The sequence below is a fragment of the Polyodon spathula genome, chromosome 5, assembly GCF_017654505.1.
Source record: "Polyodon spathula isolate WHYD16114869_AA chromosome 5, ASM1765450v1, whole genome shotgun sequence".
In the NCBI taxonomy this organism is placed as follows: Eukaryota; Metazoa; Chordata; class Actinopteri; order Acipenseriformes; family Polyodontidae; genus Polyodon; species Polyodon spathula.
The window spans coordinates 7,968,573-7,987,495 of record NC_054538.1 but is presented as its reverse complement, the minus strand read 5'-3'; the positions used below and the strand labels follow the sequence as shown (position 1 = coordinate 7,987,495).

Here is an 18,923-nt window from a genome sequence, read left to right as displayed (position 1 = left end):
CCCTTTGATAAAGATCACATTGACACTGTCTACACCTAAAACCCCTGGAGGTTTTCGAAAACTTTACCAGTACAATGGGTCAAAAAAGGGCATAAATTAAGCCCAGTGATAACCAATATCAGAAGCATACAAACCAGTGTACAAAAGATACATTGACATTGGGTTATTGTTGTCATCTGCTCCAATGGAAATTCCCCAAGGCACAGTTTACAGGTCACTAGAGGGTCCAGGGCCAAATCTCCAGTAGGCCTATATCTTGCTGTAGTCATTGTGAGCAAAGTCTGGAAAAAACAAAACAAAACACAAGATTATTTTACTTAAGTCAGAACCCTGTTCCTACTACACTAAGGTCAACTGAACACTACAAAACTTTTTAAAAGGTAAAACTTAGGCTGTAACGCAATAGGCTATTAGGTGTTGTAACATGCTGAGATTTATAAAAATGTAAAAAAAAACCCACAAAGAAAAGCATGTCATTCTCAGAGAAAACCAGGCAACTTGACCCAGTTGGCCACCGGGAAGGCCAAGCTGTCTGTACAAAATTAAAACGGAAGTTTATAAAAACAAATCAAATCAAATGCCATAGCTGTAGAGATTCAAATGTGCCAATACACAACTGTTTATAATTATAGAACTATCAGAAAAAATTGCTTTGTTACTTGTGATTTGCCCGTGTGTACCAGAACCTGCAATCCTTAGTCTGCAGCAGGTTATGTGCGTCTGTCCACATTGTTTTATCTGCCCGTCTCTTTATTAATATCTAGCACATTGTAGGGCTGTTATGTTCTAATATAGATCACACTTGCCCCTAGGAAGGAATGTAATAACACTATGTAACACAATTTTTGTTCCTGGGTAGTAAGTGTTATTTCCTAATTGCTTATGCCTCAAAAGTATAGAAAATGGCTATTATTCCCCACAAACTTTGCTTTTGTGACCAGGACAGTGATATTTTGAAATGTACCTATTTCCAATGAGAAAACGGGCGAATTTGTGTCTTTTCGTTCACATAAAGTCAGAAAAAAACAACATATGAATCCAAATTAACATGTATTTATACTAAAGTAATACAAAAATGACTACAAAAGATTTAGAAGTGAGTAGTTTTTCGAGATTTACGATTATACTGTAAATCACTTTCACGAATCAGCCCCCAAATGTAGTCTCCCATCATGTTCTCATTATACTGTCCTTGGTAGCGGCGTTCAAAGTCCAGTATATCCTGGTGGAAGCGCTCACCTTGCTCCTCCAAGTACGCTCCCATGTTCTCCTTGAATTTAAAAGATGAGCATCAAGGATATGGACTTTGAGGGACATCCTACAGCCCATTGTGCCGTAGTTCTTCACCAGAGTCTCAACCAGCTCCACATAGTTTTCGGCCTTGTGATTGCCCAGGAAGCCCCGAATCACTGCGACAAAGCTGTTCCAAGCCGCTTTCTCCTTACTAGTGAGCTTCTTGGAGAATTCACTGCACTCCAGGATCTTCTTTATCTGTGGTCCGATGAAGACACCGGCTTTGACCTTTGCCTCAGACAGCTTAGGGAAGAAGTCTTGAAGGTACTTGAAGGCTGCCGACTCCTTATCTAGAGCTCTGACAAATTGTTTCATAAGGCCCAATTTGATGTGCAGTGGTGGCATCAGCACCTTCCGGGGGTCCACCAGTGGCTCCCACTTGGGGTTGTTCCTCCCCACAGAGAACTCGGTCCGCTGTGGCCAGTCACGCCTGTGGTAGTGCGCCTTGGTGTCCCTGCTGTCCCAAAGGCAAAGATAGCAGGGAAACTTGGTAAAACCGCCTTGGAGACCCATCAGGAATGCCACCATTTTGAAGTCTCCTATGACCTCCCAGCCGTACTCATCATACTTCAAGGCTTCCAGCAAGGTCTTGATGCTGTTGTAATCCTCTTTGAGGTGCACCGAGTGAGCCAGGGGAGGAGACGGGTACTTGTTACCATTATGGAGCAGCACAGCTTTGAGGCTCCTGGATGAGCTGTCAATGAAGAGGCGCCACTCATTCTGGTTACAGGCGATTCCGATTGCTTCGAACAGACTGGTCACATTGTGGCAGAAGCAGAGCCCATCTTGACGGGTGAAGAAGCTGGAAAAAGGTTGGTGATGCCTCCTCTGATCTGAGACTTGCACACTTTCATCCAACAAGTTCCACTGCTTGAGCCTAGACGTCAAAAGCTCGGCATTGGACTTGGTGAGACCAAGATCTCTAATCAAGTCGTTGAGGTCTTTTTGGTTGGGGTAGTATCGGTTTCTCTCCTCAGCTCCACCTCTGAAATTGTCATCTGGATATACAACGTCTTCCTCGCTCTCTGACTTGCTGCTCTCTTCTAAAGACGGCTGCTCTCTCTCCGGAGGAGTGGGTACGGGGAGCTCGTGGCAGTGTGGCACCGGGCGATGGATGAAGGAAGGTCCAGATACGTGATAGCAGGTGCATTCTTGCCATTCCGACGTTTGGAAGGGTCCACCATGCAGAAGTAGCAGTTGCTTGAGTGGTCAGTGGGTTCCCGCCAAATTCTTGGGATAGCGAACTTCATGGCTCTCTTTTCCCCTCTGTACCATCCTACAAAAATACATTTATGTGTAAGAGATTCTCGCAACATTTTTCATATATGATATTGTAACAGGGACAGATCTGTGCTGACTCTGCTGGCGTGTTCACGGGCTGCAGAAAGAGGGCGACAGTCGTCCAACAACCGCCCAGGGAGGTGGGAAAGTGGGTGTGTGGACTTTCCCCCTCTCTGAATGGCTGAGAGGCGCGTCTTGGGAGATTGTTAGCCCTATAAATTAACGCTCTGTTGTTTCCTCAGATCTGCCCTTTTAAACGCATAGAGTGTGCAGAAACGCTGGTCCACGACTGAACGGAACGGAGGTTCAGAGCGAGACAGTGAGGGAGGGGAACCCTTGGGCAGATCCCTGAATAAGGATAGCTGAGCAGGCTAGGTAGCCGGCAGCGTAGGATGGTGATCCGGGTCGCACGGGCAGCGGCAACCGGGATATTGCTGCAGAGTGCAGCACCTTTTCTTTGTAGTTTTGTTACTGTTTTATTTTTCCTGTTTCTTTGTGCCTTCGATTTTTGTAGTATTGTTTTGAAGCACCTGCGAGGGCGCCTGAACTGTTTACCCTTGCAGTAAAGCACGACCACGTACCAACAGCGCCCTCTGCGGGCTAAAGAAACCCAACACACCCCTGAAATAAAACTGGGCACCTGTGTGGTGTTTTCAATTACACCTGTCTGTCTCCTGGTCAGTGAATTACCCACACCCCTTCCACAGATATATTTTTGAAATAACATTGAAAATTGTAAAACATTTTAAAATTAAAAACTTTTACAATTTAAAAAATTTTAACAAATTTTATAACATAAAATTCCGAGCAACAATTGTCCATCTTACCTTCCAGAGTTTTTTTGCAGTGCTCGCAGGTGAAATGAGGTGCCCAGGGTTTGTCTTGATCCCCGACAGGCATGCCGAAATATGCCTTGTAGGCCTCACACATCTTAGCAGATGCTTCCACTGAGAACTTTTACGCTCTTGTCTTGATAAATTGGCCGCAGACATAGCAAAATGCGTCTGCCGGATGCTTGCAGCCTCTTCATGCCATCTCAGAAAAATGCAGATATGTATCCACTTAGGCAGCTGGAACTAAACTGAACTGGTGGGCTTAAGGCCCCTGTATTTATACTACTATTTATATTACTGGAAAGTTCTAGAAGTTACTCCAAGTTTACTCAGCACTGAATCTATCTGGAATGTTCTGGAAAATAGGTAAATTTCAAAATATCACTGTCCTGGTCACAAAAGCAAAATTTGTAGGGAATAATAGCCATTTTCTATACTTTTGAGGCATAAGCAATTAGGAAATAACATTTACTACCCAGGAACCAAAAAAAAAAAAAAATTGTTACACAGTCTAATCTGTCCTGGGGTAGTAACTCAATATCCCTCAGCCTCACCCTCTATTTTCATATTTGTCTTTGCATGAATATGTGTCAAACACATATTCATGCAAATAAATGTGCACTTATGTATATATGTAAGTGACATATGTACAGACAGGCATCTCCTTATCTCCTAGATTCGGATACCCTCAATAACTTAAAATAAAGTTCTAACTTTATCACAATTGGAAAAGCAGTTCACTGAATACATCTAATTCAGAAAAACAGCTTAACTTAATAAAATTACTGGTGTCTTCTGTATCCTACTAAACTAGACAGCATTTACTAAATTTAGTAAACCAGTTGCTTTCTTTTTTTAAACACTAAAACAAGGAAACTTTCCCCAGTACTACTGCTGTAGTGTTTGGTTTACATTAGGAAGCAGTGCTCGAATGTTGACAGGAAGTGCTGTAGTGTTTGGTTTACATTAGGAAGCAGTGCTCGAATGTTGGCAGGAAGTGCTGTAGTGTTTGGTTTACATTAGGAAGCAGTGCTCGAATGTTGGCAGGAAGTGCTGTAGTGTTTGGTTTACATTAGGAAGCAGTGCTCGAATGTTGGCAGGAAGTGCTGTAGTGTTTGGTTTACATTAGGAAGCAGTGCTCGAATGTTGGCAGGAAGTGCTGTAGTGTTTGGTTTACATTAGGAAGCAGTGCTCGAATGTTGACAGGAAGTGCTGTAGTGTTTGGTTTACATTAGGAAGCAGTGCTCGAATGTTGACAGGAAGTGCTGTAGTGTTTGGTTTACATTAGGAAGCAGTGCTCGAATGTTGACAGGAAGTGCTGTAGTGTTTGGTTTACATTAGGAAGCAGTGCTCGAATGTTGGCAGGAAGTGCTGTAGTGTTTGGTTTACATTAGGAAGCAGTGCTCGAATGTTGACAGGAAGTGCTGTAGTGTTTGGTTTACATTAGGAAGCAGTGCTCGAATGTTGGCAGGAAGTGCTGTAGTGTTTGGTTTACATTAGGAAGCAGTGCTCGAATGTTGACAGGAAGTGCTGTAGTGTTTGGTTTACATTAGGAAGCAGTGCTCGAATGTTGGCAGGAAGTGCTGTAGTGTTTGGTTTACATTAGGAAGCAGTGCTCGAATGTTGACAGGAAGTGCTGTAGTGTTTGGTTTACATTAGGAAGCAGTGCTCGAATGTTGACAGGAAGTGCTGTAGTGTTAGGTTTACATTAGGAAGCAGTGCTCGAATGTTGACAGGAAGTGCTGTAGTGTTTGGTTTACATTAGGAAGCAGTGCTCGAATGTTGACAGGAAGTGCTGTAGTATTTGGTTTACATTAGGAAGCAGTGCTCGAATGTTGACAGGAAGTGCTGTAGTGTTTGGTTTACATTAGGAAGCAGTGCTCGAATGTTGGCAGGAAGTGCTGTAGTGTTTGGTTTACATTAGGAAGCAGTGCTCGAATGTTGACAGGAAGTGCTGTAGTGTTTGGTTTACATTAGGAAGCAGTGCTCCAATTTGAATGGAAGCTCTCCCCATCCCTTTGCTGATATTTTTAGCCGATGGGAGTTTCCCTTCCTGTGCAGACCCCTTTGGATGAAGACTGGAAGCTATTAACAAGCTGACAGACCCAGAAGGAAAGCTGCCCACACACGCTGGCACACAAAATAATATGAATAATCTCTGGGACTTCAAATATGATACTATTTTAAAATAAGCTTACAATGTGCATTCAAATGAATGTAATGGAAACAGGTCTTGATTGATCATATGTATGTTTTTTGGAGGTCAAACTATATTATTTATTAGGATGTCAATTGAACCTGAAATGTTTATGCAGAACCAAGGCTAAGAATTTTACTTGTTCGGATTTTGCAGAGAATACAGTATGTGCACTGTTCCACACCATTCACACCAAGTTAGGAATGTCTGTCTATCTTAATTAAGGACCCTCTGCTCATTATAAATTCCTGTCAGTCAACAGGCTGAATTTTCTATAATGTACATCTCTAATATTGTGCACATGTTAGTGAGAGTGTTAAAACCTGACTAAGAGAAGAAGGTACACCCACCCCTCGTTATATCGCCCCTCGTATACTGCGGATTCAGATAGATCGCAGTCCTGAAGTTGGCGACCTATTTTTATAGTCTAACTCTGTATGCCTTAGCTGCAATATACATAAGCAAATGCACTTAGAATTACTGTTTGTTTTATTTCGTACTGCACATCACAAACAAAAATATACAAAACAAATAAAAACAAAGCACTAATGTTATCATGTTATCATATACGCACGCACTGCACAATAACACAAAGCAAATTAAATATCTACTTGCTGAAGCGGTTTTTATTTTAGCCAGCGAGATGTTCACGTGTGGCAGCAACCCACTAGCAAGTCACAGGGCAGTGACGTCAGCTCCCTAGCAACAAGCCTCCTATGTATGAAATGGGATTATTTCAATGCAGCGGGTTTGTGCATTTGAGAAAGGCGAGGAAGACTCATGAAATTAATTGGACACTGAAGTTGATGGGAAGCAATTACCCTCTGCTGTATGAACTGAAACGGTGTGCTGCTTTTTATATGAAAAATGAGAAAAAGCAGGTTGCGTAGAAGATTTATATCGGACCCTGTACAGGTCCACGGTTGGACAGTACTTATTTGTTAGCCTATTTGTTTTTCTATGGGTCTCTCGCTATATCGCGGCCCTCGATATACAGAGGATTTATATTGGACCCTGACCCGGATCAGATCCATTGCCTGAGTGAAGCCAACAGCCTTCCCTCCAGCACACGGACTGGGTTGTGAGTACTGCTGAGAGCAGGCCCTCCACATTCACCGATACAGTTAGTGAAATACAAAGAAATTCATTGTAAATCGCCACACCAAATCACTACTATTTAGTAAGAATCGAGACTTTATAACTGTGTTATTGTTGAAAACACTGCAGCATTTTTCCTGTTATTGTTTTGGAGATATATTTTTCCATTCAGTTTAAATAAGTTGTTAAAACGAGACTGTGTATAAACGTTTGTTTTACTGACTGAAAATTATTTTTCAATATCTTCATTGACACCATTCTGAAGAAGGAGAGTAAACGTTCTTTGAATATCTTTCACTGTGCTCCTTTGTGATCTTTGGCCGCCATTTAAGAATTTAATTTTGTTACCAGCGTCAACATTTATTTTTGATATGGGACATTTATTTTTTTTAAGAATGGAGACATTTTTTCTTTTTCTGTGTAAATAAAATAACTGCTATCTGCACAGGAAGGTGTTTATTAATTGGAGACTCTCTATAGGATAAACAAGCATAGTGGAGTCAGGTTCAGCAGAATGGAGGCATGACTGTTTCATTTGTACACAATGGAAGCTGCCCATTTGATAGAGTGGTGCAAATGGGAGAACATGGACCCGGCCAAAGCTGTAGTAGTGGTTGGAGTCATGGAAAACCAAGCCAAGAATGCTGTGGCTGCTGTCTTGGAGGACCTGAATCTGTTTGCAAGGGTCAAGGTGAGAGCATTTTTAAACCAGCCATTGACCCAGGATCGCACTGCCTTAGTGGAGTGTGCAGTTGATGTAAGCAGCCTGAACGTGCCTCAAAAGGTGAAGAATGCTGACGAGGACATTCATTGGAAGTTGTTTTCTTTAAAAGATGACCCTGCTCGGCTGGCTCCAGTGCCTCCCAACAGCTTTGCTGATAAATTGTACACCTTTCTGGTTTCTGAAAGCTGAATGATGGAAGACATACAGCGTGAGTAACTGCACCCTCTCCTTCGACTCTGACGCCAGAAGCTCTTATTGAAACTATGGGCAAGGTGCTCAAGGATGCCATGAAGCCTCATTATAAGAGCAGTCCTTATAAAAGACAATGCCCATTCAGTGGGATTGTCCCCACCCCTGCTGGTGAGGACGACTTTGACTCTTGGCTGCACCACACAACTCAGATGTTACCAGAGTGGCAGTGTTCAGATCAGGAAAAGAGGAAACGGCTAGTTGAGAGTTTGAAACCTCCCGCAGCTGAATTGACTCGTGCCTTGCAAGCCAATTACCCCAGTGCCCCAGTGATGGCTTATCTGGAGATCCTTGAAAACAAGTATGGTACTGCTGACTCCAGAGAAGACCTTTATTTTAAATTTAAGGGTTTAAAGCAAAAGTCAGGGGAGAAAGTGTCTGATTCTTCAAAAGGTAGCGAGCCGAGGAGGAGTAGAGAAGAGTAGACTTCCACTATTGACAGTAGAACAACTAATTAAGTCTCATAAATGATGTCTTGGTAGTTGTCAAGTTGCACCTCTGGAAGTAGAGAAGAAACATGCCTTCTTTCCCTGACCTGCTGTAGGAAGTGAGAGAGGAAGAAGAGAGGGGGGCAGAACGAAACGCATCCAAGGTGCCAGTGGCTGTAACCCATCCAGTGGATGCTACTATTTCAGAGAAGGTCACACCCTTGGAGTAGCAGTTAACAAAGCAATTACAAGACATGCAGATGCAGATGAACAGGATGCAATCATCTCTGAAAGCTTTTCAGGATGCAGCAGCACTAGGTCCTGCCCAAGAGGTCCTGGACGAAAGGCCCACAGGGCATCCACCACCATTGCAAGATGAAATTAGAGGCTGGTCATAAAGCCTGTGAATGCCAGAACCCCAGTAACCCAGAGAGAGTGTCAAGGCATTTCAACAGGGGTTCGGCAAAAGCAAGGACTGGTGCACTGGTCAGTCGCTCAGTGATGGTGTGAAAAGCATCTTCGCACTGTTGATTCCATCAATCTTCAAAAGGCTTATATAACACAGCAGGTTATCTCATTTAAGTCTCTGAGGGACAGCAGCAGATTATCTCATTTAACTATCTGAAATAAAGCATGCAAAAGAGAGGAAAGCATCTTGCCCAGTTATGGACAGAAGAAAAACAAAATGTGGCATTAATCTTAAAAGTAAGACAATATAAACCTTGAGATGCTGTTAGCATACACAACAGAAGAACCAACATGGCATCCAAAGTAAATGAAGATTAAATAAATAAACTGTACTGAAAACCTAATGTGTGATACCGAATTGAAGTTCACCTGTAAAGTATTTGTAACAGTCCAGTTGCTTGAATGGCAGTTGCCTTATACACGACTCCCTATATTTGTGTTTTGTAATTACCATAACATTTCCGCTAAAGGCTGCCCATGACATAAATGTTTCTGCATGACAATAAGTGTCTTACATTAAAGTGAAAAGACTACCATGGCCCAAAATCTACAAAGAGAGAACATACATGCTTGTCTGCTTCCTAGTCACTGCGTGATCCTTAAAACTGCCAGTGCGTCATCAGATTTTACATTCTTTAAACAGATCGCTACCATTGTAAATGTAAAACATGTATTGAGACTATGTTTGTTTATATTTAGTACTGCAATTTAAAAACATAACGATGGTTTCAGTTCTAGCAGGAATCTTCAAGTTAATGGCAGAGTGGAGCAGGGTTCAATGGTCTATTAAGACTCAACACTTTCATATTATTTTGTGGTCTTATTCTGAAAATTCATCTTTAAGTGATCAGTGCAAATAAATAAAACAGAGAATACAATTGTCCAAATTCTGAAGCAAGCAGAAAAAGCTTGCAAGAAATAAAGAACTATCAAAATCAAATTGACAGAATAAAAGTCAGAAATATGAACCCATCCACCCCTAATAAAAAAGTACATCAGAAAGAAAAGGAGCATAGTCTTGCTTTTGAAAGCACTCCAGAAGCTTTAGGCCTAGGGATTACATAATGCCTATAAATACACACATTAGGCTAAAACCAATTTAAAACACTCACCTCAGAGATGTTATGAGGACACACTTGGTCCAGAGAGACTGTAACAGTCAATCAGAGAAATGAGTTTAACCCAGTACAGAGAGTTCACTTGAGTTTCTAATCCACCATATCCTTCCACCTTAGTTTTTTAGTATAAAGATACAATACTGTAAAGTAAATTGAAAAAACAGAAAACAGCAGAGTATCAACTGTAAATACAAAATTGTGTATCATTGTAAAGTATGTACCATTAATATAGCTTACAGGTTAAAACAAATGGTATTTGTGGATGTCCTCTAACTAATGAACTTAGATTTTGAGGATAGAATCTCTACATACATACACACACAATAAATCAAGGTAGGTTTTTCAGACCCTGTGTATAGCACTAATCTTTGACTACATTACAAGGTAATATTAGACAGTCCAAAATTGGAGTCTGCAAAGCCAGCCAAAAGTCCTCTGCCTCCATATGCCAAAAACATGGTCACCAGCACATTTTGCACAGAGTGTTTATTAAGGATGAGCATGTGTAATCGTTTATTCGAATAACTAAATCGTATAAGCTACCTTGTATTTCAACAAATAATAATGCTCTGAACAGACACATTAAGGTAAAAGTGAAGTGTTTTGTTAGAATACATTTGTAAGGCCCCAATATATATGTTACGGTAATTTAATTTGGGCAAGGCATGTGAAGCCAAAGTGCAGAACATCCTATTTGCCTGTAGTTCCGGTGAGATGTGTTTAAAGGCCTGTTTTACTAGAATAACTGAGTATAACACATCACAACCTACAACCCTTGCTTTTAGAAATGTCACGTTTCTTTCAAAGCATTTACTGCTTCAGACTAAGGTGAAATAACAGATGAAAGAGAAGGCAAGATTAAGACTGACAAGTATATTTTTGAACAAATCGCTTGCTGTATCAGCTGTTAGCTATTGATAAAGTTAGTAAGAAATGGGTGTTTTTCTAGTAGCTTATCACCAGTGCCAGAACTGGCATTGTGTGGCTCAATACAGTAGAAGTAATACAATTTTACAGTGGAATAATATGATGAATTATTACTTCCAAGAGCATAGTCCTACTGGAGCACAGCTTCGATCTGGGATAGTTGCGATCTCTACTGGAAATGTATTCTGTAAAAAATATTATATTTTTATTTTCCAAGATCAATCCATTTATTAAAATTAACAAAGTATTCTGAGCTTCATGAATTGTAAGGTGGTCCCCTCTTTCTTTAGATTCATACAAGCATTCCGTGAGATATCCTTTTTATACAGTATAACGGGTAGACATGAACAATACTAAAATGTATCTGCTGGTTATGGACTATAGTACTGAATGAATGAATATACTGCAGAGTGGAACTAAAGCCCTGGCAGAAGGTCAATACTGAGACTGGTATGCAATCACAGGCATGTGGTCTGTATCCTGGGCACACTAGAGTGTGACTTCATCGTGTCAAAAACATGACTCCACAAGGTCACTTGTATAGGTGACATCACTATGCTGTGCATACAGGAAGTCAGTATCAATATTTTGGTTTTTAAGGCCTCCAAAGGCAACATTACATCCATTACACAGGCTCTAGTGCACAATTCCAGCGCAGTGCTAACATGCCTCCCCACCTCACTTATTACTGCAGGAGTCGTTCTGATTTGTACTTTTATAGCAAAGCCAAATTTAGAATGAATCAAAATGCCTCCTACAGTAACAGGATTGCTCGTCTTTCTGATTTGCTTTAAGTAGTCAGGCAAGGCAGAGTATTAATATCACTGACATCCAACTTGCTGGAAATCCTCCAGTGCGACATACCGTACTGAACATACAGATGGCTGGACACCTCTGCATGATCCTGGTTACAGGGGATATGCACCCCCAGCTTGTTATTAAACATCTGTATGCAGTTTGCTTTTTCTGACTCTGCAGTGCTTACATATTCACATCACAGGTAGGGAAATTATTCCTTGCAGCTGTGGACCTGCATTGCATTATTTGTAACGTATAATTACAAATAAAATACACCAGAATAACACAACTGTAATTCCAAGCATTAACTCAAGCATTAATCAAGGTATTAAGACCCTTACTGTGACATCTTTATTGTTATTATTACTGTTAAAAATGTTGTCGCTTATCTCTCTGCTGCAGGCTAGATCCGGCATACTGCAGCTGAAAGTTACTTTGAGCAACCTCAAGTGGTGGAACTCGATCTAAACAATCCAAATGCTTTCAACTTGCATTTTCGGAAGATAAGTTAGAATGGAACACCAACATGCTATAAGGATTTTCTTTTTTTAATGACAAAAACAACCAATGCCACTTTTAAATATTATTTTCACCGCATCTGCTTCCTACTAAGTGATTCACTGCTTAGGGATCCAGTTTTTATTGCAAGATTGGTCAGCTGGAAATAATTAGCATTAGCGCAAACAAAACTGGCTCACACACACGAGCACCGTTACAGCACCCAGGGGGACATGCATCAAGAGTCTGCGATGGCATTAAGGCCAGAGCGCCAAGTTTATTCCAGCCTTAAAATTACCCCGTATGTATCATGACATTTTTAGCAAGTTAAGGCCGTGTTAGCACTACCAAAATGAGCTCCAGCGTGCAATGCTGCTAGTTCTCATCCTTGCAGGGCGTCCCAAGCAAAAATTATGTGTGAGAATTTCGGATTTGATTATATGCATGGACAAATTGTAGGTGGGGCTCATTTGTTAATTAAGTCTGATATTAAAATTAGATTTATGAAGCAGCAGAAGAGCTACATCAGCTCTAAAAGCATCCACAAATAAGTCTCGATTTCAAATTGGTCTTATTTGGACACAAAGAAAAAGTCAGAAACCAGCGGACAGGAAAGAGCATTATGGCAGCAGCCATATAGGGGACCGAAAAATTCAAAGTATTTTTTTAAAGAAATTCCCAAGTGACAATGGGGGAAAAAAAAAAAAAAAAAAAAAAAAAGAAGAATTTCGCTGAGTGTTAAAAAAATAAAAATAAAAACAACACATTTTCTATTTACATTATATTCTACTGATGTAAGTTGCCTAAATGTGTCATCATTGATAGTTCATAAAGAACATCACTCAAAAACCAAGGCTGAAACATTTTAACATTTAGCCTAGCTACTGAGTCAACTCTTTAAACATGTACATTGTAAATGGATTCACTATTGAAACAATCTTTAATAAATGTAACAAACTTCTGCTGGAAACAAGTCATTTGAATGGTCTGAGTTGGCTGCAAAAAAAGAAAAAGCAACAAGCCAACAAAATAGATTTTTTAAAAAACAACCTTGAATGACAAATCCAGCAACCTGTTCAAACTTTCTAAACCATTGAAACTTATGTTGACACACTGATTAAAATGACTGTGCAATTCATAACCTATTTCGCTGCCTCTATTCCTAAAATATTAAACACGGGAGAGCCGTTAACTGCAAACTTGAAATGAAAGAAGCTTTTGTGTTTTTCTTTATACACACACTGTACAATTCTAGTAGTATGTAGAAATTAACTTTCTGTGGCATTTCTTACAACAGAGTACAGGCTACTAACAACCCAGGAACAGAGGGAGAGTATTTAGGATCTGCATTATTACCCTTTCTGATCTCCCTGAGGCTATTTCATTTTGTACAACTGTTTGTATTCATTGTATAATAAACTTGGTTCATTATATGCTTTTCATTATGTATATTTGGTTTTATCCATTGTATAATAATAATATAATATAATGTCAAGACACTTAGTCAGCAGGGGTCATTACTTCTCCAAATGACCTACCTAGTGTTCAATTGAGGAAGCCCATTTGGAGGGGAGGCACTACTTGTCAGATTAGTCTGTTAGTCTGTGCTACTGGTGCAGTGGAATTTTCTCATTTAAATGTGGTATCTTACGCTGGGCCTCATTAATTTTGGGCCAGTTAATACATTCGGGATGGGGGGAAATTTGTGCCATGGCCATGACACTGAGCTTCATGTGTGTCACACTGCAGCCCTTTTCCATGAATCAGTGCTATACCTGCAAACCTCAAGACAGCCCTATAAAGCAGAGGAATGAAGAATTACCTTAAAACATTTTGAGACCTTGGGCCTCATTTACAAAAAGGCATTAAACATTACCGTGCACCATAATTACAATTAGCATGCACGTTAACGATTTACATATTTACTATTGCAATTTTACTCATTATCACGTGTGATGCTTGGCATATTATTAATGTGAGCGCTAAATTTAGTGCTTCACACTATAGTAAACAGAATGAATATGTGATCTTTATAGTAATGCATGCTGATGCATTTAAATGAGCATCCAGTTCTATATAATGAGATGAGCTGTATTCACATGATATTTACTAAATAATGATCATTTCAGTGCAACCATAAAGTGATCATTAATTAGTGCGTATGGAAACCAGGCTTTAACCACGATAGGCTCGCTATTTAACCCTCTTTCTCTGGGCTGAAAACATGCAGTTTGGTTATTTTTACTGACTCGATTTGTTTGATTCATTCAGTTTAATTAATCAATTTAACAGATTTGTTAATCTAATTCACCTTTTCACTTACACAAAATACATGTTGCTGAATTACTTGATTATGAAAATTAGTTTGAATGCAAAGAGTCAAAATATTATAATTGATGGTCTAGGTCAGTGGTCCTCAAAGTTGTGCCCAAGGCAGCTGTTCTTAAATTATGGGTCGTGAACACATTTCTGGCGAATCTTAGCGTGGGAAAATAAAGAAAGCTTTAAACACGTTTTCCAACAAAAGCGCCTTTTGCTGTTCTTGTCTTTGATTCGTCATAACCAAGCAACCGGGTGGGTTTAGATCGTATTGTTGAGGAAGTTATGAAACTTAATCCCAAATCTGCCACGTTGGCTCCAAATGCTCTACAGTTTAGTACATGTTGCAGTCTTGATGGTGAGGCCACAATGGTATCACGATAATGTCCAATAGTGTACATGACCACCTCTGATTCCATAATCTCGACTACAAATGCTGTTCTAATGTTTTTTTGTTTTTATTTGTTATATTTTATTTTTTATAACTACATCGACTACATTGAGTGTGTGTGTGTGTGTATATTCATCCAGATGATTTCTTACCTACAGTATACAGTTAGTGGGTAAGTGCCTCAGTACTGTATCTCTGGATAGAGGAGAACCACAAGAGATTTTATCTCCATTAGATTTTTTAATTAGTATTTTTAAGACATTGCTATTATCACATACTTTTTCCTTGCAGCTAAACCCATGTATCTTCATCCTGACTTGAAGGACTGCTCCTGCTCCTGTATTCAGACCAGGACCTCTCTCAAGCAGAGGCTCTCCAGTACTGTGTGTGCTGAATCCTACAGTCCACATTGTCAACCTTGTCCATACTGTAAGTCACCTCAGTTAATAAATGTACCGAAACACAGTGATCTTTACTGATGACGACAAATACACAAAATAACAAAAGTTTGCATCTCAAATGATGCCCAATGATTTTCATGGTTATCACCAGCACACCTATATGATCAATAAGGAGTTGTTTTTAGCTTTACCTTTTTGAAGAAGACTGTATGCATGTATGTATTTTTGACACAGAACAATGAGACGTTGCAGTTAAACTACTGTCCAGAAGCACCCACTGAAACATATTCCTCCTTTATCACAGGAGGTACAGCAGCCTACCGGAACATATTAGTGTCTGCACCATTGCAGAGAACAGGCAGATATCCAAATGTGCATTTGCCCATATATTTCCCATTGACCAATGGCATAAAGAGACCTGAAGCAGAATTTTCCTTCATTTTCCTCCATCTGTTGGCACTCAGTACTGCTCAACTTCTTTGGATATATCCCACAAAGCTCAATGGGATACAGCTAGTTAAAGGCACAGCACTGAAATTAGTGTAATCATCCTGACTAGAGCTGAGTTCATTTCCTGTTTTTCAATGAATTTTTAAAATCAATTTGCAATTTAAATTCCTATTTTAGAGATGTAATAATGGTTGCAATTGTTCAGCTGCTTTCATTTAAAGCCAGTGCAATTGACTAACACTGACTTAAGTAATCTGCTGCCACTGTGAGAAGCTCATTTTAACAGATCACTGCTAATTGTGTTGGAATTGATTGGGTGGGAATTGCAATAGGTAATTGGAATGGGAAAAAAGGAATTGTTACATTTCTGTTTTAAAGGCACTGACTGCAAAGAAAATTAACAATAGTTGAATCATTTAGCAGAGTGAATTACTGTACTATCAGGGGATATTGTATGTTACATATTATAGTAAAAAAAAATGAATAACCCCAAAGCATGTGGTCTCTCACTGATAAAGCCAGAGGTTAAAACAAAGTGGCAGTGACTGTTATGGCTGACGTTAACTCTAAGAAGGCAGAAGTATAACTTCTTATCATGGCATTATTATTTTTACTGGTGCACTTCTCCCCACACAATGTTGCTGACAATGTATAAAATATACCATGGATCTCATCCAGTCATTATGGGACTATTAGGTACATTTCATGATCTAGTCAATGTTAAAAATAACTCTTCTTCATGTCGAAAAAAATTGGCTTGATTCTCATTTTCTGCTACACGGTGTATGTAAAGTTAATTGGAAGCTATTAAGCACCTCAACTAACACTTTTAATTGCTCCGCACCAGCTTCAATAAACAGGGTAATCATCAGCAAATCAGGACTGCATTCATACAGCATAACAGAAGATGCAGGGGGAATAGAACATTTTCTTCAATGAATAAATCAAACGTGATGCACTTACAGGCTGTCAGCTCACAGAGAGACTTACTGGTGTGTGGCTGCAGGTCACCACTCAGAGTTCTTCTCTTCTTCACTGGTGACTTCCGACATAAAACACAAAACCAATCGATATTCCTTTGGTTCACTGCTGTTAGACAATGTTTCCAGGAAAAAAACAAGAATCCAATCAGGCAGCAGTATTCCCAAGTGACATCAGGTCAGTAAACAACCTTGTATATTCTAACAAGCAGAAAGAGTCTCACCACATGAGCACAAGGAAAGAATGAAAGTGTTGGTGCAGTCAGCATGAGATGATGCATACTTGCTTTGTGCTTTATACAGTATATTCCAACTTGTGGCTGCTAAAATACCTTTCAGATTCTTCAATGTCACTGTTTTCTATTCAAAATTCTATAACAAACCGCTAGATGGAGTTTTGGACAGCTTTAAAGGTGTAAAGGTTTTGGCTTTGAGCACCAAATTTACAGATTTGTTTATTCAGCTCAAATGGTTGGATTCTCTATTCTAGTGCAGAAGGTAACAGTCATTGCTTGGATAATGTACAGAATAATTACAAACCAATGGACAATTCTCTGATTGTTTTAACGGGTACACGAAGCTTCATGGCAAGTCTGAACTCATGTTTCATTGCAGTCTGTGTAGTTAATACACTGTGCCCAGGGCTGCTTCCCACAGCTTTGACCCTACGGCTCTTGGTTCTGGAGAACGGTTGCAGTTACTGTACTATGTGTAATGAAAGCCCCTTGTGTAATGAGATCACTAGTAAACAAACACCAAACAGTCTAGCCCGTAAGCCTGCATTAACTCCTGAAATGGATGAATTTATTATTATTATTATTATTATTATTATTATTATTATTATTATTATTATTAAAATGTATCTTTCCTGCTTAAGGATCAGAGGACTTAAGGATCATACTGCATTTTTCAAACAGTTACCACAAATCATATCAGCATTATGAAAACAATTAACCATTATTTTATAGTCCTACTAGATAAACAGATTAGGACAGCAGAATGTGCTCTATGAATACATACATAAAAACAAATACTGCTACTACAACTAGTGACACGATGGCCTTTGTTCACCAGTGAGCTCTAAATGGTGTGCTCTGTACCATCCATTCTGGATCTGTTTTACAACTGAACATTTAATTTGCAGGCCATTTACTAGTTCTTTTTGTTAAAATGTGTTAATTGTCCGTATTTGTTAGCACCCTCTTTTTGAGGGTGCTAAACAGAATTTTTTAACCAGCTGTCAATATACAGCTGGAGTAGTCCCCAAATGCATAATTATATAGGACTATTATTACTAGTAATAGCAATAATATAATAATAATAATAATAATAATAATAATAATAATAATAATAATAATAATAATAATAATACTGTTTGTTTTACAGTAATGGTACTGCATACAATTCTTCTCATTTTAAATGGCAGCTAACTGGGTGTTGACTCGCAAACTTATACAAATAAAGATTAGAAAGTAAGCTTACCACATCAGCACACCATCTCTCATGTGGTAAACTTACTTTCTAATCACCCTGTATATAATAAGAACAAACTAATGGATTCTGCACACTTTTTCTGATAGGTGGTTTCTGTTATGAATTCAGTGCATAGCCGATTTGACACAGCACTGGTAGAATATTTAGTCTTGCTTTCCCTACACTACTTTCTCCCCATTGCAATAAAAGGCCTAGAAAAAAGGTTATATTCACTGAAAAAAAATGCATCATACTTCAGTCCATTTTGGGTTCCTGTTAATGCAATGAGAGTAGTATCCTTTGCTATAATTGAAAAGGAAGACTTGTAAATTAAATTGCACTTTGAATATGTGCTTTCATTCAAATTCATTAAAATGTAGCATTTTTTTGTTCCCAAAACTGGCCCCAGGAAGCGAATACAACCAGGGGAAACTGTCCCACTTCCTGTTGTTTTCTGACAACACACAATGAGATCTTTACAGTCCACAGAGAAACCAGCACATAAAATGAGAAATACAACACTGCCAATCAAAACACAATACGTTTCAATATACATACATTAAGGGTGGCCAAATACAGTACATCATATCAGTTTTAAGACAGTGAACATGGAAAAAGGCTGCTACACACTCGACACGATGTGATTTTTCATTGGGCCACAAGATACTTTTACAGCGACATGACCACACACACTAGAAGTGGCAGAGGCAATGCAACAGGTTTGAACACTGCCAGATCTATACAACTATCAAAAATTGTTACTGACAAAACTATCATCAAGACTGGTACAAATTATCCGTGTCTTCTTTAACGGTATTTCAACATATCTGACAATAAAAATGATGGATCTAAATCATTTGGCTAATTTAAAGTAAGATAAGTAGTAAACAATTATTACAGTAAATCTTACCTAATATGTATTTACATAATTTTCTGGGTCTTTCCTTTCCTATATGAAAGTTGCTCACATTATGACAAGGCGAATTTGACTTATATA

The 18,923-nt window shown here is 39.2% G+C and overlaps 1 protein-coding gene across 6 annotated transcripts in view; it reads right to left on the bottom strand.

Annotated features, from left to right (window-relative positions):
* The window catches only part of LOC121315505 (probable E3 ubiquitin-protein ligase RNF144A-A), a 44,798-nt gene that overhangs the window by 22,272 nt on the left and 3,603 nt on the right, over positions 1 to 18,923 (bottom strand). For 2 of the 6 annotated variants that reach the window (XM_041249650.1, XM_041249644.1), the window contains exons 3-4: positions 16,464 to 16,562; positions 135 to 281 (exon numbers count right to left, since the gene is read on the bottom strand). In XM_041249650.1, the coding sequence (XP_041105584.1) occupies positions 135 to 269 (135 nt within the window). In that variant the 5' untranslated portion in view covers positions 270 to 281; positions 16,464 to 16,562. Of the gene's footprint in view, positions 1 to 134; positions 282 to 9,683; positions 9,830 to 16,436; positions 16,563 to 18,923 lie in introns of all 6 variants that reach the window. The other 4 variants (XM_041249647.1, XM_041249646.1, XM_041249649.1 and 1 more) reach the window with 4 other exon arrangements.